The sequence below is a fragment of the Psammomys obesus genome, unplaced genomic scaffold, assembly GCF_907164565.1.
Source record: "Psammomys obesus unplaced genomic scaffold, mPsaObe1.curated_primary_1811, whole genome shotgun sequence".
NCBI classification, from domain to species: Eukaryota; Metazoa; Chordata; class Mammalia; order Rodentia; family Muridae; genus Psammomys; species Psammomys obesus.
This window is the reverse complement of record NW_026590745.1, coordinates 15,443-35,817: the sequence shown is the minus strand read 5'-3', so window position 1 is coordinate 35,817 and position 20,375 is coordinate 15,443. Positions and strand designations below refer to the sequence as shown.

At 53.5% G+C, this 20,375-nt stretch overlaps 1 protein-coding gene across 1 annotated transcript; it reads left to right on the top strand.

Annotated features, from left to right (window-relative positions):
- Positions 1-7,033: 7,033 nt before the first annotated feature.
- On the top strand, positions 7,034-16,156 carry Ccdc9b (coiled-coil domain containing 9B). Its single transcript, XM_055608796.1, has 11 exons — positions 7,034-7,139; positions 7,933-8,046; positions 8,353-8,460; positions 9,037-9,192; positions 9,277-9,405; positions 9,995-10,194; positions 10,450-10,505; positions 11,064-11,117; positions 11,200-11,290; positions 11,800-11,839; positions 11,922-16,156. Exons 1-11 carry the CDS (start codon positions 7,128-7,130, stop codon positions 12,462-12,464), a joined length of 1,503 nt encoding a protein of 500 aa, XP_055464771.1. The 5' UTR covers positions 7,034-7,127; the 3' UTR covers positions 12,465-16,156.
- Positions 16,157-20,375: the final 4,219 nt, after the last annotated feature.

Here is a 20,375-nt window from a genome sequence, read left to right as displayed (position 1 = left end):
TGTGTGTGTGTGTGTGTGTGTGTGTGTGTGTGTGTGTGTGTGTGTGTAGACTTACTCTCTCATAGCTGAGACTGATCTCGGATTCCTGACCCTCCACCTCCTTGTCTGGAGTGTTAGAATTTTAGGCATGCACCGCCACGTCCAGCTTTATCTTCCCTTCTTTGACAGATTTTTAAAAGGACCTTAAGAGGTCAAACCTTAAGAGGTTTGACAGTGTGCAGTAGTCCTAATCAGAGGTTGCCCGGATCTAGATCCTGGGCTTTTCTTAGGTTGAGCCATTTTCCTTTAAGGAAGGCACTTCTAAAAAAAAAAAAAAAAAAAAAAAGAAACACACACACACACACACACACACACACACACACCAAAAAAGCAAAATAGCTCCTGCTTTGGAAACTGCCTTGGAAGTCTGCGCTGCGCAGAGGACTTTGGTTTATGAGTAGGCAGGAACTACAACTCTGTGGACGTTTGTTGCCATTCTAAGGAGAGTGAGGAGCCAGGGCAGAGGCAGCAGACAGGCAGAGCCCAGGATGAGGTTTACAAAGGTTCGGTGCCTGCTCCCACCCTGCAGTCCAGGCCGGGCCGATGGTCCTGCCTACGCCAACCCCTGTGTTGACCAGCTCCCTTCTTTTGGAGAGCTTCCTGTTCTCTTGAAGGAATACTGACACTACATCTACCTCCCTGCCAGCCTTGGGCAGGAGGCTGAGAAGAGCCCTCTGTTCTCAAAGACGCACCCCTCGCCCCCGAGGAGGGAGCTGGGAGCAATGAATGCCCTGGGCTCCAGATTTGGGGCCACGGTTCCTTCTTTCCCTAGAGTCCTGGCCTAGGGTAGGGAAGGCCAAAGCAGAGGGGCTGAGGGCTTTTGAAGAAGGCTCGAACTTTTGCCTTGATGGGATAAGTAGAGAAGATAAGGCATTGTGGGTAGTCTGGGGGCCAGAGGCCTTCAGGGACAAGGGGGCTGCCACAGCAGTGATGGGCGCACTGGGGCCAACCTACAGCGGAGTTTCTGACTGTGGCCTCTTGCCCATCACAATCCTCAGATTCTGAGGGCCAGCAGAGCCTCAGCTGTATGGGCATTGCCTCCCAGTAAATGCATGTACCTTCAGAGAGTAAGTGCTTGGTTGACAAGGGGCATCTTCCTGCCAGTCATCCCTGGAAAGGTAACCGGGTAGAACATGAGGGCATTTTTTATGGTGAGAATCTGGGATCAGGATCGTCATGAAAAGGAGATTCATGGGCTTCTTTTGGAGTAATGGGGAGCAGGACATGGGATCTTTGGGTTGATGAGGACATTCAATAATCTCCCAAAACAGGATGCTAAGCCTCTCTGCGACCTTCCAATACTTGTCAGCAGAGCTACCAGGCCACTCTGTTCCCTGGCCTGCCCTGGAGGTGGAGGGGAGGTTAGATAGGCAGTAGCTGTGCTGACAAAAGGTTAACCTGCCCTGGATATGGGCTGGAGAAAGTGCCAGGGAGGAGGGAGAAGGCCTCACCCACAGAGGCATTTAAGCAGGTCTCCGACTTTGTTCTCCACAGAGATGCCAATAGCACCAGCCCGGGCTCATTCCCAGCACCTGAGGAGATCAGATGACGTCACAGGTGTGAGACTCAGCGAGCATCGTCTGTGGTGCAGTGTGGTACTGCAGTGAGTCATTGTAAGAATCCGTGGCCTGTGTGACTCTCTGACCCCATCACCCACCCCCTTGCCTCACACTGGGCATCTGGTGCTGGACACACCACCTCTGCCTTTTGCGTCCTTCAGAAAATTGCATGATGGCTCCTGAGGGACCCCTTGCTCTCCCTGTCTCTGTCGCTGGAACATTCAGGAGGATGAACGTATATTCTGAGCAGAGGCCTTGGTACAGGGACAGATCTGGTCAAACAGAGACAACTAGCCACCCTGTCCCTTCCTCCCACCCCTCAGGGCTGCCAGCTTTTTCGCAGCAGCTAGCATGGTGGCCACAGAACCCTAAGCCTGACCTTTTGGCTTGTGTTTTCTCACCTGGTTGCTCTCTCCTGCCTGGAAGCCACAAGATCAATGACAGTTTCTCACCATGCTACCCAGCGTCCACCCCCACAGTACCTGGCCAGCCCTCATCCATACTTCAGCCTGCTCATGAGCTTTTGTCCTGTCTCCCTCCAAAACTGTGTTAGGCCCCTCTGTTTCCACCGGGTGTGGCCTCACCCATACCGGCCTCAAGTGGTGAGGCTCAAGGTGGTTAGCGCCTGTGTGGCCCAAGATGGTCTTGCAGAGTCCGTGGGCCTCTACTCCTTCCTCCAGACCCACATGAGCAATGCGCTAGGGAGACACAGCAGGTCTTTCTGCTTCCTGCCTCCATGAGGACTCCTGGCTTGAGACTTCATGACTGCTCTGGCTCTGTGTCCATGTAGGTCTTGGTTCCCTGAAGACTTTCCCACTCACGCTTTCCCAGATTCTCCCATGCCATGCCCAGGTGCTGCTCTCTGGTGTCTGAACACTGCCTTGGAATGGCCATTCCAGTTCCCTCAACTGATCCATCTAGACTTTCTGGCTTCAGCGTCCTAGACTGTCACGTGGCCTCACCAGCCCTGCAGTGAAACCTTCAGAGAGCTCCCTGATGTCACCTCTCAGGCTGCCCTCTAGTGAACCTCCCCAGTCTGGCTGCTGCTTTCCCCAACCTGACATCCTCTTGTTAGTAAAGGCCACTATGCACACTAAATTCCAGCACTCGGGAGGCAGAGGCAGATGGATCTCTGAGTTTCAGGCCAGCCTGGTCTACAGTGGGAGTTTCAGGACAGCCAGGGCTACACAGAGAAACCTTGTCTCAACACACAAACACACACACACACACACACACACACACACACACACACACACACACAGTGAGAGTGAGTGTGTGAGAGAGAGAGAGAGAGAAGGAAGAAGGGAGGAAGAGAGAGAAAGAGAACGAAGGTCACCATTGTTTCTGTTTCTTCCCACATAGTTCTCACTTATGTGGCCAGGTGAAGCCCACAGTAGATGCTCTGCCAACATGGCATGTGATGGGCAGGCCCTGATGGAGGCAACGTTCATCCTCTACCAAGGCTGGCAGTAGGTAGGAGATGAAATGCAGGGTTCTGGGAGAACTGCTCGAGTCTCTGTCTCCACCATGAAGAATAGAGGCCCAACCCAAGGAGATCGGGGTGTGGGGGTTCAGTCTCCTACCGGAGTTTGACTCCCAATGCTAGGCTTGGAGTGGCAGAACATACAGACTGGGTGTGTCCTCGGGATGGGTGGTGCAGTCTTGGAAGTTGGGAATGGAGTGGGGTCCCAGGCGGCAACACCCGTCCTGAGGACAGGTGGGTCACCTGCTCCCTCTTGTGGCATGTGTGCTTTTGGTAAGGTGGGGCCCAGACTTTGGAGCCTGCTCAGGACTGGTCCCTCCGGCTCTACTTCATGTACCTGAGGCCTCCATTCCAGGCCTAGGAGTCAGGACAGCATTTCATGAGATAGGAATGTCCACAGTAGGAATGGGTGGGGTTGGGGTCATGCAGCAAAGGAATGTGCTTTGATCTGCCTTCTCCTTCCATCTGGAGGGCGGCCTACCTCACAGCTGGGCCTTATGCAGCCTAACCTTGTCTATCCTCCTCCTCAGGATTTCCCTACCAGGGACCTTTAAGGACCTAGTCCCAACAAAGAAGATCCATTCCTGAGCCATGGAATGGGAGCTGAGAACAGCCTGCTGGGATCCGCAGGCAGGCAAAAAACAGGCTCTGCTTCCGGAAGCACCAGTGCTGGGCCTGGGAAGAGAAGCAGACACAGAGGGTTTCCTGGAGTGTGTGTGTGTGTGTGTGTGTGTGTGTGTGTGTGTGTGTGTGTATGAGCCTGGCTTTGATATGTGGGGTGGGAGTCAGGAAAAGAGGTCCAGAAAGGATGCTAAAGGGGTACCTCAGGGCATCCCTAGTACAAATGGCCCCTATACACTAGGTGATTGTGATGTGCTCAGGCCCCCAGGACTGAGGGAGGCAGCCTTGGGCGGTCCTTAAGGTCCATGGAGGAGATGTCTACCGTGAGGTTACCTCAGGCACGAAGAGAACTGTTTGAACCTTACTCCGGCCACACATTGCTCCAAACATGGATGTTGCTAGGGATTTGACTGCTGTCATCGTATAACTCACCAAGGGATAGCCACCTGGTTGTAGAGGAGTAAAGACAGAAGGCACATGGCCTGTGAGGAGGAAGGCGACTGCCTCTTAGACAAGGCTGAGGAGCAGGACAAGTACCAAAGAACTATAATCAACCAACTAGTCCACAGGGATGGTGGGAGGGGACAGTCCACAGTGGGGAAGAGGGTCTGAGCAGCGCTACCTCCATAACGGACTCCTCAGTCTTTCCTCTTGAGCATCTCCCCCTGTTTCTCCCTAGAGAGAAGCTTGGTCATCCAGCCATCTTGTTCTTGGAAGTTAGCTCCAACTGTATTTTTTTCCAGACACAACCAATAAAGTTTGTCTGGTGTAGGCCCTGAGGGTGTGGCCGCCACCTGCGTTGGCGGGTGGCCTGGAAGGTGGGGAGCCAGCGGGGAAAAGCAGTGATCCAAGCCCAGGCTAGGTCATCCCGCCCAACCCCAGGATGAGGAAGGGAGAGCACAGATGGAAGTCTCCGTCAAACTAGCTTTGGTGGAGTCAGTGGTGAGAAGAGGTTAGAAGGCCTGCTTGGAACGGCAAGGCCTCCGCCCTGGCTTTTTAAATTGTCTGCCGCACAAACAGGTGGGACATCCTGAGCAAGAAGCAACTCCTCCCTGGGCCGGTTCCATCATCAGTAAAATAAAGCTTCGACCACCCGGTAGTCTGTTTGTCGTGATGGAGTTGGAAGGTGAGGTTGAGCTAGATAGATGTGGGAGATGAAAGTCAGGAAGGGGCTGAGGGGAGGAAAAACTTCTCCCCACACCCATAGCCAAGCTTTTGGAATGCTTCTGCCCCTTAGTGGTGACTCAGAGTAAAAGACCCCTGGTTTGGGACTATCCGACTGCAAATCCTCCTGCATGGAAGATCCAGTTTCCTATGTCCACCACTCCCCCCGGGAGGGGGGGCTTCTACTTTGCTACCCAGCTGTCCTCTTCAGCTTGTGTGCATTCTGAGTGCACACAAAGGCTTTCCCAGCGTGCACACAGGCACCCACAGTGACGTAGAGAGCAGTGCTAGCTAATTCCGTACCCAACTGGCAGACCATGAAGCTCTGAGGCATGAGGGCCCTGGGCCAGGCCCTGGGGAACCTCAGGGCACTTAGCTCAGCATTCCCTGCTCTTGGGCCTCTGTCCAATGTGAGAGCAGACAGACGAACGGTGGGCTGCGAGGAGGTGGTGAAAGAACGTGGGGGCTTCTCAAGAGCATGTCAGGCCGAGTGAATGACACATGGAAACACGTGCACAGCAGCTATGGGTTCAGTCTTGACTGTGGGTTTGTCCAGGGTACATGGTCCTTCAGCTCCTATGTTCAGGATCTCTTCCTGCCGTCCCTCCAGAGGGCTGGGTGATCCTCTCTGCAGGGCCGGCAGGTCTCTGCCTATGCCTCTTGCCCCTCTGCTCTGACCCTGGCCAGGCGTGGGAGCCGAGAAGGATGAATGGACGAAGCTTTGCCTCGTCTCTGTAGTCTGTCTTCATCCCTCCTACCTAAACCTGGTCAAGGAACTAAAATTACAAAGAGCGGGGAGAGCGCCAGGTCTCTCTGCTAGGACTGAGGTCTGTGGACCTCTTGGCTGAATGAAGAAGAGCAGGGGCGAGTATGATGGGAAGCTTGGGACTTCCGAAGGTTTGTGGGATAAGGTTGATGTCAGCGGCATTTGTGGGGCGGGGTGCAGAGAATGTGGGGAGATCGTGTGTGTGTGTCTGTATATGTGTGTGTGTCTGTGTGACAAAGGGGGGAGGAAGACACACACACACACACACACACACAGGGGGGGGGGGGGGGGAGGAGATCTAGGAGCTTGGGTGCGTCACTGTTGCTGGGAAAGTAGACAAGAGTCTGACTCAGTGGGAACATCCGGCAGGAAGGGAGGAGGGTACATTGTGGCCTTTACAAGCAGGATGGAAGCTCTGGAGCTGCAGAGATGGGGTGTGGGGCCAGGGGTGAAAGCCTGGACAGCAAAGGGGCTGCCGGTGGTGGCAGGAGAGCACAGAGGGGTAGATGGCGGTGAGGGAAGAGAGCTGAGGCCTGGTCAGTCAGGGACATAGGGCACGCCAGAGTTTGTGATGCTCCTTCCAAGGCCTGGCAGTCAGGACCTCATAGGTACTGAAGCTGACCTAGGCACCACTTTGCCTCAGCTGTGTGAAGACTCCTGGGGAAGGGGCCTGTGACCTTTCCTGGGATCAGAGAGTCTGGAAAGGTCATCCCTGGAGTGCAAGGCAGAGAAGGACCCCTCGAGAGGGTTCCCAAGGGAAGAAAGCTGTCGAGTGCTCTGAGCGGAAGTATTAAGAACCCCGGTGAAAGGCCTGTTCCAGCAAGGTGTGGGACTGTAGACGGGCAGTGTTGGACCTCCAGGAGCGGCTGTGCTTGGAGTATGGAGAAAACCATGTTCTATCTCAGGGACCGAATGATGGAGAGTAGCAGCATTTTAGGTCCGTGGTTGTGTGTGATGGCCTGGGGTGGGGGGAGAGTGTCTTACTCTTATCTAAGGACTTAAACCTAGGCTGACTGGACAGGCCAGCAGGAAAGCAGAGGGGCCCTCCGGGGGTAGAACCTGAATCCCTTGCCTGCTTTTGACTATTGGGGGGGGATGAAGGCCTATGTACTCTGGTCGCTTATCCCATTTGCAGGCAAATACAGGCAGGGGTCTTATGGGGACTCAGGACCAGAAGTGAAAGTGGACCCTGGGCGCCTAGGCCTCCTGTGTGAGGACACTGAGGCGGGGCAGGGAGAGGTGTTAGACAAGACTAGCCGGCTGCTGGTGCCCTGGTCCTCGCCCTCTGAGAGTGGAAGGGTGGGGGTGGCGGCCGGGCGTTCCTGGCTGGGAGCCCAGAGCACTCTTTTGTAATCACAACATGATCTCTTGTGCTGAGCAGCAAAGCTGAAGCCGGCAGGGAGAGGCATACAGGCCCGGCTCTGGTGGCTTCAGCTTCCCTCCAGCTCTGGCTCCTGGGAGCTGCTTTGGAATTCTCTCAGCGCCCGCTGTTTCCATGCATTTGGCTGTGAGTGGCACCCCCTTGTCTTTGGCGGGGAGCTTCTAAAGGACGGGGGGGGGCTGAACTACCAAGTAGCCATATTCTGGGGACAGCTGGGGACAGCTGGGCCTAGGAGGAAGAGGGCCATGATGAGGCAGGTGGTGGGCCGGGCAAAGCTCTGAGCAAAACACAGACCTTGCAGGGGGGACAGAGAAGGACCTCAGATCTTGATGCAGGGACATGGCTTGCCCAGAGTAGCTCCCATCTGGGGTGGCTATGAACCTGCTGTTCTCCTGCCCTATCAGCCAGCAGTTCAGACCCGGAGGGCTGGCTGGGCCTGTGGGAGCTGCTCTCTCCTACAGACTGGGCCCAGGCCTAGGGAGAGGGGTCCAGGGCCTGGGAGGCCCAAACCAAGCCTGTCTTTGTATGTGTGGTTCTAGATTTGGGAGGCAAAGAGTCTCCCCCTCGACCTCCTGAATCCCCTGGCAGCTTCCCAGGCACGGCGGGTTCGGTTGCCAGAGCCATTTTTAACTCCCATTCCAGGCTGTGCTCACAGCAGAACTCCCTGGGGAGCCAGGGGGAGGGGCAGCCTGCTGCCTGAAGCCAAGGCCCTTGGGTATGAAGCCCTGACCTGAGCCCCCTCAGAAGGCCGACTGGCAGACAGGCCTCACTGGGATGGGGCTTGGACCTTCTGGAGACCATCTTCCTAAGGAACGCCCCTTTCACCTTCTGTGTGCCTTAGCCTGGGGCATGACCTGTTCCCTGAGAGGGAATGGGAAAGTTAGGCTGTTTGTGAGCTTGGGTTTCTTGTCTTCCACAGGAGCCTCCCGGAGCCGAGTCCACGATGCGCAGGCATGAGGAAAAAGATGCTGAGCTGGACCGAAGGATAGTTGCCCTGCGCAAAAAGAACCAGGCCTTACTACGCAGGTACCAGGTGAGTATACTGTAACAGCTGAGCCAGCTCCCATGGCTGTCGTCCCTGGCCGCCTTCAAAAGGCCATTTGCACAGTGGGGTTCTCTCTGAGAGCGCTAGCTAGACCATGTCTTGAGGCCCTGGCCCTGGCCCAGGGTGTGGGTGGGCAGTGTTTCTCAGAGACACGGTCAGAGCCTTGAGTGCTGGTGATGTGCTCTCTCTGCCCCCTGGTGTCCCATCGGTGTTTCTCTGTGTAGGCCTGTCAGCGTCTGTGTGTCTCTGAGCCCCGGGGGCCTGTGGCCTTGCTGACCCCAGGCCCTCCCACAGGAGATCGAGGAAGATCGTCGGCAGGCGGAGCAGGGGGGCATGGCTGTGACCACTCCAGGGCTCCTCCCATCCGACAGCCTCACCGTCACCATCAGCCAGATTCCTGGTGTAAGTCTTACCTGGGAGACAGGCAGGGTGGAGGCCTGGTCCATGTCTGGGGTGTCGCAACTACCCCGTTTTCTCCTCTCTGCCTTTCTGGGTGCCTCCCAGCAAGAGGCCTCCTCAACAAGCGAGCTGCGGCTGTCCCTCCAAAGGGCCACGGATGAAAGGCCACAGATCAGAAACCCTTTTACAGACTTTTCCAGTCCCACAGCTCTGCACATACGTTCTAAAGCACAGCTCAGACCCTGAGGCCGAAACCCTGCCCGAAGCAGAGGACAGAGAAGCCTGGGCTGAAAGCAAAGGAAGCAGAGTCTTAGAGATAAGGCTGTTATTGTCTGCATGCTCTGGATTTCTCTCAACTCAGAGATGACAAGCCCTTGTGGCATCTTGGGTGCCTCCACTGGCCCCGAGCTCTGAATGACTAATGCCATTAGCATGTGTCCTCCTGAAGGGTCAAGCTTCTCTGTGGGCATTCCAGGGAGAGCTGCAACCCAAACCCAGGGTGCCCCCCCCCCCCGAGCCCCCAGCACTCTGCCCGGGATTACCTATGTGGCTTGAGGACACCGGCTTCTCGCTCTGCAGGAGAAGAGGGTGGTCAGCCGACACCGGGCCAAGGTGCCCCTTTCACCCGGGGTGACAGGCACACTGACAGATGATGAAGATGCTGCAGACTCAATGGGTAACTTCTGCTTGGTGGACCGGGTGGAGCTGGCTATCACCATGGAAAACAAAGCCAAGGTGAGCAGCCGAGGCTTCTAGACCCCAGGTGGGCAGTCTCCTCTCCCTTGGCTCAGCCATGATGCCCAGCTACACCCTCTCCAGGCCAAACGGATTGTAAGTGAAAAACCTTCGACCCAAGCAAGGACCCCAAGGGCAGCGGGGACATCTGGAGGAGGCCGGGGCCGGAGTTCTCCCGTGCAGATGACTGTCAGCTCAGCTTCAGCAGGGAAGGTACATCTTCAAGAAGGGGTAGGGACACACAAATCGGCCATCCCCGTTTGGGGAAGGCAGAGAAACTATGTCAGATATGTCCCTTGCCTGGGCCAAACTGGCCTAGGCACCACCTGTGAGAATTCTCACCCTTTTCCATTTTCTCTGGCCAAGATCCGCTTTGGTTGCACCTTGCAGTGAAAAGTGGTTAAGCCACAATACAGCTCATGACTCGCCCCTAAGGTGTCAGACGGATGTGTAGGCGACTGGCTATGTGCCAGCTATGACCTCTAGGTGGCAGCAGCCCCTTGTAATTACTCCTGATTTTGCTCCCAGCCTCTGGCTGCCCCTCCTGTCTAGGGCGGGTCTATCCATGCCAATGTCCCTGAGAAAGGAGACGCCTCCTTTTACAGATAAGGAAAGGATGCCCAGACAGGATAACTTACTTGTCCCAAACTGGCGGCTAACAAGTGGTTGGATGCAGACAGGCCATAGCAATCACAGTGTGCCAGAGATGAGATAGAGAGAGGAGGGCTCAGCCAGTTCTGGAGTACCACTCAAATCCTCTCCCTACTTCTCTCCCACAATCCTAAGTATCTTCCCCTTGCAGGGTGTTCTGGAGCCCCGGAGCCCAGGCAGGGACCCAGGCCCACCTCCCCAACAGCCCACGGGCCTGCCCCCCGAGGCCAGCTGGGACTACATGCAGTGGAAACAGGAACGAGAGCAGATTGACCTGGCTCGCCTTGCCCGGCACAGAAATGCACAGGGTGACTGGAGCCGCCCGTGGGACCTGGACAAAGCCAAGCCCATGTGGGTGGCATGGCTGAGCAGCTTGCTGAGCTACTGTGATTGTGGGACTGGGGTAGGGCTAACGATGGGTGCCTCTTGGACAGAGAGGACTTGCCTGGGACTTCTGGTCAGACCCTGAGCTCAGGGTTCTGCGTGCCCCCTCTTTCTTGGGTCCACCAATCTGTGTTGCTCTGAGCTCTGGGGTTAGGGGAGACAGTGTCGGGGTGGAGCCTCTGCCCACATTACCACCAGTGACCTAACACTCTGTCTACACAGGCCCCAGGACCGCAACAAGCCTAGGAACAAGGACCTGGCCACGGGCAGCAGGAAGGGTGAGCCAACATCCACCTCATGTCCTTGTGTCTTGTTTGTTTTTTGAGATAGTCTCAGCCCAGGTTGGCCCAGAACTCATGATCCCTCTGTCTCATCTTGGATCCCACTCTCTATTCTGTCCCATCAGAGATGATAGGCAGCATGGAAAAAGCTCTTTCTTCCTCCCCTCCCACAATATTCGACCTCTCTTGTGTTTTCTGAGCTACAGCTCAGGCTGGATTCAGTGGGAGCTGAGCTGGGTCTTTCCAGATGTTGGTCCTTATGGGGGAAGAGTCCTAGTGATGTGAGAACAGTCCTGTGGATTTCTGGTGCCTTCCTTCTTCAGACACAGAACCTAGGGGCCAACGAGCTGGCCGAGTCACCTAGCTGGGGAGAGTAAAAACAGCCTGGCACCCCAGGCCAGGCCAGGCTTTCCTGCGAAGGTGTCTTTGGCTTTGGGGAAGGTAGGAGAACTCCTAAGGGAATTACCACCGGTAGCTCCCTGGTACTAAAAACCTGCTGGTTTTTTTTCTGATCCTTTGACACCCTCCTTCCACATTTGCTTTGTCTCTTCTTAGGTCCCAGGACCCACCAGAAGCTACAGCCTCCACCATCATCCCCGGATGGGAAATGTGAGTTGGGAGAGGAAAAGGAGCAGGGTTGCTTCTGATGAAGGCAGTTGTCACAGCCCTCTGTCCTCCTAATGTCTGGCAGGTCATGGTATACCATCTGGAAGACCCTTGGTGACATCCGCCACAGGCAGCAAAGCCCAGGGGAAGGAAAGACTGACTGGCAGGGCCCGAAGGTAACTGACAGGGGACAAAATCAAGGCAGGTATGTAGGCGTCCTTATTTCCTGGACTGGCCCGGGTCGTTCGGCTTCATCCCCAGAGCCCCTGCTTCCTGGCTGCTTGTTGCCTGCCACAGGTTAATGAGATGCCAAGAAAAGGCCACCAGCAGAGGCCATTCTGAGCCTGGTGCCCAGAGGCTGTGCTAATTACAACAGCCCGCTTCCCCTGGGACGTGAGGTGTGCCTTTCCCCAGGTGGAGCATGCAGGGACATGCCAAGAGTCCCCGTGGATCGCAAGGTGCAACAAGCTTGGTCATAAACAGCAGCTGGGGGCCCAGGGTCAATGCTCAGAGAAACAGCTGGGCTCGAGGAGTGAGGCCAGGCCAGGAGGGAAACAACCTGGGGCCTCGTGGTTCTGCCTCTGCTCTGAAACCACCGGGCTGTAGCTTCTCCCTGGGGTACACAGGCCACTGGCTGTGAAGGTGGAGCCTGGAGCAGACCGGCTGCTTGCTTGTGTTTCTACAGGTATGACGTGAAAGAAGATGAGAAGCTGCAGAGCCAGGAGGTGGGCACTTAGGCATAGGGTAGGACAAGCTGGGGACGGGGGCCCCAAATTTACAGTCAGCTCAGATATTCTTTTGCTTCAGGGAAGCCAGAGCACCACGAAGACTCCCACCACAGAGGAAGAACATGGACAGAAGCAGAATGAAATGGAGGCGGGCACACAGGAGAACATGCCTGCAACCAGCTTCACTCTGGCCTCTCCAGAGGGGCTAAAAGGGGAGCCAGGAGCCTCTACCATCAGTTTGGCCCTAGACTCCCCACAACATTCTGACTTGGCTCCCCTTGACCTTTCTCTAGGAGGAGCTAGCAGCCCCAAGCCTGGAAAAAGTACGTGTGATCTCAGTCCAAAATCTGAGACTCAGGAAAGCCCAGCGCCATGGCCAACTGGTTCTGAGCAGCAGGGCTTGGGGTGGAATGACCACCAGCCTGGGCATGGAGTCCACGCTTCTGCTGAGTCACAGAGAGAAGCAGAGGCCTCCCAGCCCAAAGAGGACAGGGCTGGTAAGGCTGGGGCCCAGCAGAACCTGGCACCAAGAAGCAGGCCCCCCAGGGGAATTGGCCAAAGGGCAAGGGGCACAAGTAGAAGAACCAGAGAAGGAGGTCCTGGCCCTGCAGGAAGGCGCTGAATAAAGCTCATGGGAGTTGGGGAGCCAGGCTGTGGAGGGAAAAACGCAGTCAAGACGCTTCTGTGTGGGAGTCTGGTGGCTGGTGGGAGTCTTGTACCTTTCTGGTTGAGCAATGTTGCAAAATTCCGCAGGGACACCATGTGAGGGCCTCCTGTGCACATCTCTCTACACAAGTGGGTTTTCACTCGTAGACAAGGCCCTTGGTGTATTTGCCTGGTTGGGACCTCTAGTTCAAGGCTGGTATTCCTGGCCTGGGCCTACTCCTACCTTAGGCCGCATGCCTTTCCCACAAAGCAAGATTTGGTAGTGCCCCAGTATGTGGGTCCCCTGGCTCCTTGTCCTCCCTCATTGCCAGGTCTCTCTCCCTAGTCGCAGCCTTAGCTCTGGGCAGTCTCAAGACTGGTGTGGCCAACCCAGCCCTGTTCTGATTACCCATGCCTGATCCCCAGGCATGGCCTTCTGAGATAGCCAAACCGGGATTTCAAAAGTTGCATGGCACCCAGAGAGAGTAGGTTGGGACTCACAGCTTATAGGAACAGGCTTGGAGTGGAGGAGTAGAACCCAAGGCTTCTTGGGGAAAAGGGGACTTCTGGAAGGCTTCTTTGAATGGGGCTGGACTTCACTTAGCTGTCCCCACCAGAGAATGGGAGAGCTCACTAACGGGTACTGAGCCTGCATCCTCCGTATCCAGATCAGACACCATAGGTGTGGCCCAAACTGACCTTGCAGCCTAGGACCATTTCCTGTCCTCTCTTCCTTCTTCTCCACTTCTCCTCACCAAGGCCATGCAGAGGCAAGGCACACAGCCGAGGTAGAGGAATAGCAACTAAGCTAAGTGCAGCACTGGGCTGCGTCTGTCTAACTTCGTCTTCGTCCAGGCTCCTCCCCTGAGGCCCACGTCTGGGGCATTATCCAGACTCTGCACAAGCTGTGGCTTCCTTTCAGTACAACAAACATTTCCTGAGCATCCTCTTCCAGCGATCCAGCCAGTGGGCGACAGTGACTCTGCCAGCAGGAGGGAGGGGAAAGACGCTCAGTCATCAGACAGCTCAAGGCTGAATGGCAAGTGCTGTTCTCATCTGCACAAGCCTGGCAGCACTGGTTATGGTGAGGGTAGGAGCCTGAGGAGACCCACCCCACCACTTCTCCCCTCCTTTGCTATGGCATGTGTCCTTTGCTTCCAGGCCCTTGTCTTCATGGCACCATGCAGCCCCACCCCCCAAGGGGAAGTGGTTCTCACATAACCCTCTGAAGCTCTGGGGGAAAGTCCTCGTCATCCATCTTTACACGTGAGGCCTGAAACTTGGGTTCCTGTCTTGGCCTTCCTTCCTGGCTCTTGGTTCCATCTCTATTCCCTCTACCCGGGCAGGGCTGAATCTCCAGCAGGTCAGACTATTTAGAGAACTCTTCTTGAGCTTCTGCCTCTGTGTGACCTGTGGCGCAGGTTGAGCTCAGTGGCATTGGGGATGCCTGAAAGTTTGCATTTCCAATAGGTCCCAGATGAGAGAGGTAAGGCTGCTCGTTTTTTTTTTTTTTTTTTGGCCTGAAAAACCCTTTAAGGAGTCGGGTTCTAGGCTCGCATGCGTGAAGAGTTCAGTGAGAAACTAGTCTAGATCTAAGGCAAGTCGCTAGGCAGCAACTAGGGGATTGCAAACCGTGCCAAGGGAAAGAGGCTTCCTGGCTCCAGAGGCCCCTGGAGACTCCTTTTCACATTGGCTGGTGGGGTCAACTCTATGGAGCATCAAAAGAAAGCTGACCAAGGGTCTAGCAGGATGAAGGGGGTGGAAGGGTCAGGGTGGTTGGTTTGTCAGAGGAAGTTCAGAAAAGCAACAAGCAAGATATATATATACAGATATATATCTGTATATGTGAGACATATCTGGGCCAGAGAGAAGAATCCATATTCAAGTTTTCATCTTGCCTTCCAGTCTCAGGTATATAACTTTGGAGTATGACATGACCCTGGTGCTAATGACTACTGAAAGATGGGGCTGAAATCGAGTGGGTTCAGGCAGAGCTCTTGAATGCAGATGTTGAAAAAAAAAAAAAAAAAGGCTGTGATCAAGAATTTGAACTCTTGGCTGAAGATGTAGATCGGTAGGGTCCATTCTCAGCATACATGAGCCCCTAGGTTCAATCTTTAGGAGCCCCAAGATGAGAGAGAGAGAAAAAGAGAGAGAGAGAGGAGAGATGAGGGGAGAAAAGGAGAGAGCAGGGAAGAGGGAGGGAGAGAGAAAAGAGAAGATTCACAGTTTGCTTCCCGCTGGACAGTGCGCTTCATCAGGCAACACAGGGCAAGGCATGTTTCACCACCACCGGTTGAGTTTGTACAAATCTGGCAGGATTCTGGCTCAGTCTTTACAAGGGACCTAAGCAAGAGAAAGGGGACTGGCAAAGAGGACTGAGAGGACCTGGGGCTTTTCTTCATGGACAACAGCCATTAGAGTACTGGGGGGAGCTGTCCCAGGGATTGGGGAGAATGGAAGCCTATGCAGCCATCTTTCTTCCAGAAGCCTGCAGTGCCAGCAGCAACAGAAACCTTCTCCCGAGAAAGGGAAGTACTCTAGGACAAGTCCAGGTGATGCCTCCCAGCTCTCTGTCCAGGGTGTGGCCACCCTGCTTTGTTAAGAGTCAACTACAGAGCAGGAGGAACCCATGTCAGTTATCCTTGTGAGGCTATGACTTTTCCTGCTTGCTTCCTTTAAGGGTCTAACCTGGGATTTTTCCATTAGGAAGCCCTCTTCCCTTCAACCACCGGACAAGACTTTTCTGTAAATAGGAGTCTTCATTAAACACACCTCTGGGGAACCGGATGCAGGGCCCGAAGGAGTCTAGCAAGGAGGGTCCCCAGGAGGACCTGGCAGGAAGAGGGCACCTTGAAACAAGGAGGGTAGAAGGAAATGGAGATCATACTCCGTGTTTTGATCCCGTGCGCCACTGTAGAGAACACACCAACTTTAACCTCTAAAAGCCTCAGTCTCCTTTGCCTGCAAAAGGGGGCTTGCAGTACTGACCTTGAAGGGTTGCCGAGAAAGAGAAAGCTAGAGTGCAAAGTATGCCTACGCTCAGTAGACACTCTGGGAACAGTAGCCCAGCACACAGAAAGTATGTTGAATAAATGAGGTGGAGGTTTGACACGAGGTCTATGCCTGCTTAAGTTCTGTCTTTTTTTTCTTTTTTAAACTTCCCTTTTGCTGGGGATCAGTACTCTCTCAGGGAAAGGAGCGGCGGCTCAAGCCCTTCTTTTACTTCCCTGAAGGAAGGGTGTCTAGTGAGGTGCCCTTACTCCCATGGGGAGTACATCCTGTCTGTTCTGTCCGTCATTTCTCTCTCAACTCCACAGCTGACTCTAGCTAGAATGGCTCTTCTTTTCTCCTGTTTAAAACGAAAACAATCTCACGAATTCACAGCATAGTTTTCATTTCATTGTTTTCCTCCAGAAGCCACCTCCATTCCTCCCACCCCCCACCAGGGAGCTTCCTCTGTGTCTCCCAGAATTAAGTTCTGTCACCCAAATGAGCAAATGACTGATTTTCTTATGGCCAGCCTCAGCTATTTAAAACAAGGTACAAGTTTGGAAAGCCTGACCACCAGTTAAACTCCAGACCTGATCCTGCTGTCAGGGACAAGACTTACAGGAAAAGATGACACTGGTCCTTAAAAACACCAATAAATGGCAATTTTTTTCCCCATATGACCGTCTTTTCTGGGGGTGGGGGATAAACCTGGGTGGGGATTGACAAGAGACTAGAGATAAACAAAAGCACCACCACGTCACACCGTCTAGTGTCATTTATCAGTGTCCACAGACTCCACCAGCATCTCCTTCCGAGCTGGGGTTATCTGGGCTACCAGAGGAGAGACAGATCAGGTGACATGGCTTCCTCAGAGGCAAAATTTGGGGCTGGGAAAGGCAAAGAGGAGAGCCAGCAGAAGGCCCAGACTGTGGCTGCTTTCTCTCAAGTCTGTTTCGCCTACGTCACGGCTCTCATTAAGCATCCACTTGACGCCAGGAAGGTGAAATAACACAGACCTGGCACCAGAAAGAACAGTGTGGCACCCACCGCTCCTTTTAAGGACTGGCTGGGGAAGCAGCAGGCCCCGGGGCAGGAGGTGAGGCAAATACATCAGCACCTTCGCAGCGGAGGGAGGAGGCTCTCATGTCTACTACCTCCATCTTAACAAGCTCTCCAGGGCAAACTGTCAAAAATAATGGACAGTGTAGGCTTTTTTTCCTTTTTCCTACAAACTCTGGAGACACAGTGCTTCCTCTCTCCTGCACAGGGCAACTAGTTCCACTGAAGCAAAAGGGCCGAAAGCCACATTGATAGTCAGCTAGCAAAACAGAAAGATTCCTAAGCTACAGAATCAGAGGGGAAGGCTGGCTCTCCAACTTCAGCACACATTGGAATCACCTGGAAAGCTGGTTTTTTGGTTGTTTGTTTGTTTGTCTGTCTGTCTGTTGTTCCTTTGAGACAGGGTTTCTCTGTGTGACCCTGGCCATCCTGGAACTAATCATTATGTGGAACAGGCTGACCCAGAGATTCGCCTGGCTCTGCCTTCTGAGTGCTGGGATTAAAGGTGTATGCAATCAGTGCCCGGAGGGAAAGCTGGTTTTAAACAGGCCTGCCTTCACCTCTGAGACAGCCGCTCAATTGGTCTGGGCTGTGGCCCTGTGTCGCACTTCTACCAATTTCCCAGGTGAGGCTGATGCTGTCTCTCTGGGAGGTGAGTGTCGTGTTTACTGGCCTTCCCTTCGAATTACTTTCCATTTATCATTCCCACCCCCGCCAAAGGGATGGGTATTCCCTTGGAAATACATTACTTCATGTGCATGCACAGTCCTTCTGTTCCCAAGGTCTTAAAGTTCTTTCACATCCATTACCTCCACTAGATTTCATGGCATGCCACTTGGTTGACAGAACAGGAGGCCGAGGCCTTTACCAATGCTACTGGTTTCTTACCATCTGTTCAGGGATCCCTTCTGAGAACACGCTGCCCTCACACCTAGGTCCTGGTCATGCCATGAGCTGACTACAGCTCAGAGATGGGCTCCTGTAACTTTTTAAATATATAATTTATTCTGTATGGGCATGGCTGTTTTGTCTGTGTTATGTCTGTGCACCACATCATGTCTGGTGCTTGCAGAGGCCATAAGAGCGTGGAGCATCCCCTACTGTTAAGTCACCATGTGGGTCTAGCCTGGGTCCTCTGGAAGAGCAACAAGTGCTCTTAACTGCTGAACTGTCCCCGCAGTCCTGCGTCGACACTGCCCAGCAGGCACCTAAGGGGACAGGCGACCCCCTAGGACACAAGTAGGAAAAGATCTTATCCAGTGACTATGAAACCACTTCTGATGAACACAGTTGCTTTTTTAAAAAAATTTTTTTGAAAAGTCCGTTTTGAGAGTTTTGAAGTTCACTTGGCTCAGTAAATACCAGATTGATGGTAATGGTTTGTGGAAAATATTCCTGATGATATTAAATGGAATCTTGCTACTGGCATTAAAAACTAATGGCTGAAATTAGGAAAATGGGGCTGTTGAGGCGATAGAGCATGACAGCCATGGGCAAGAAGTGTGTGGTGATTTTCTGGTCCCCATCTTGTACCCTAACCAATGCTTCCAGAACCAAATAGGACCACAAGAGCTGGCTCGTGAGGGTGCCTATGACTGACCAGGGACTCAGGTGTGAGAGCGACCACTGGGGGCCGGGCTTGCTGTGTCTTCAGGCATCCTCACAGAGTCTGGGTGTGTGACAGAGACAGGCTTTGTTTGTTTATTTTTTGATGAGCTATTGGAGGGAACAAAAGTCGTAACACAGGCTCTCTGCAGCAGACAGCGTTTGTGAGGGAAACAGATGTGGCCAAAACATCGTCAATAGTGCAGCTATTTTTGTTGCTCTCCATTAGGGCTGGGACAGAGAGGACAATAAATGGGTCGAATAGCCTATGCTGCACCCACATGGATGACAGGCATGGACTTCTGGTTCCTGGATAAAACTAGTAGAGGACCAAACCCAGGCCTGTCAACATGGGAGGAAGAACCTGTTTAGCCATGTCAGCGCAGCTATAGTTTGAATGGGATTGTGGCCTGTGTTCCAGACAGGTTCTAGGAGTGGACCGTGACTGGGACACCATGATGACAAGCCAATTACATCCAGCATGGTGGCCACCCAGGTGATCAATCAACTCTGAGGAACCCGGTGCTCTGTGGCAGGCACTGAGCTGGCACTGGTCGCGAACAAAGCTTCTGCACTCCTTTCCTCCCCTGAGGAAGGCCAATTAAGCAGTACAGCTGTGGCCCTTTTGTTACTGACTTGCAATTGCAGAAATACCTCCATTTTCTGCAGACAGGAAAGGGAGGACGGTTACTACCCTTTGAAATGACTGCAGTGGCCCTAAAGCCACCAACCTTTCGGTGCTCCTTAGAGCAGCCTGTAGGAACAAGTAGATGTTCCGCCTTGAGCATTTCAAAACAGGATATAAATACTCAACTGCAGAACATACCAGCTTAGAATTCCCCAGTGAAAAGCAAGGTAGACAGAAAAGCTCCCCAGACCGTGGCACCACATACCATGCAGAAATATACAGCTGTTAGTGGGGAAAGGATTCTGCTTAAATCTTCAGAGGAACTCTTCTTTGTGCCTGAACATCCATGGAGGAAAGAGAAAGATACAGGCTTATCCAGAAGGCTCCCTGACCCTGTACGTTCAAAACTTCATTCTTTTTTTCCGTTGAATTCAGGCTGTCAGGGAATGAATGATGCTAACTCTCAATATGAGCAAACACCCAGGGATTGTCCCATTGCAAAGCGGGTAGACAGAAAATAGCTACCTCCCTTTGCACAGACCTTCCAGGCTTAAAAACATGGACGTTTTTGCTCCTTCCCAACATTTGCAAAGAAAGCTGTTCTGATGCCTGTTCCCATCCCATCAGGCCCTCCGTGTACCTACTGCTGTCTTTGGCCAATGTGGTAAGCTGTGTGCAGCTGCAGAAGCCACATGTCCCCATCTGCAGAAAGGAGGGGCGGAGGCAAAGAGCCACTAAACTGTCTCCTGCTCTGCCTCCCCAGGCCCTCTCACACAAAGCCCTTGTGTAGGCTGAAGAGGGGAAGAAAGGAAGGGCGGGACTTTTTCCTGGCCTCCCTGCGGACCACGAGGTGCGGGAAAAGCACAGCGGCTACCCCCTAACTGCTCTGGAGAAGGGCAGGCCACAGGGGGCTCCACCAACACTGCCTTCTCACTCCACATTTGTACCGGGCACCATTGTCTGCTAATGAGCCGAGCCCAATTTCCTACCATGTATTTCTGCAGCATAACTAATCCCTTACAGTTATGCTTTTCACCCACATGTCTTTTTTTTTTTTTTTCCTTCTGTAAGGGGAGGAAAAAACCGTTACCTTTGAAGCACCCTGCACCTCCCAGCAGCTTGACTCCAGGGGAGGCGAGGCAGGTTCTGATCAGGCAATACAGATTCAGGCAATCCAGATGCATGGGTTTGTCTTTTCCAGTGTTAGCACTTCCTGAGTTAGCAAAAGGCCAACAGCTTCAGGTGAGAATGTGATGCCAGCAGGCAACTGTATCTTCACCTCAGACAGCTACACGTCTGTGATTGAAACTTAATATTCACACTTATTAGTCCTCTAGCCAGGTATCTGCTTAAGAGTCCCACGAGTAAAACTTTTTTCACCCTCCAGCTTTTTTAGGTTGGCATCATTTTCCGACCCCATGACGCCTTCCTGACTAAGATGGATCCTGCTGCCCTTCTCTAATCTGTTCAATTGCAGGCACTGTGAACAGCCAGGCTATTGCCTTTTCCTTCTAAACCTATCCATCACCACCCATCCACTGCATCTGAGACCACCTTGAGTCCTTCTCCATGAAGTAAGAGAAATGATCATCTTACACAGGC

What these genes read in the sequence shown, in the direction of transcription:
- Ccdc9b (XM_055608796.1), top strand. An exon ending in CCATGGAAAACAAAGCCAAG is followed by an intron (nt 9,193 to 9,276) that starts GTGAGCAGCCGA and finishes CACCCTCTCCAG; the next exon opens with GCCAAACGGATTGTAAGTGA. An exon ending in CTGGACAAAGCCAAGCCCAT is followed by an intron (nt 10,195 to 10,449) that starts GTGGGTGGCATG and finishes CTGTCTACACAG; the next exon opens with GCCCCAGGACCGCAACAAGC.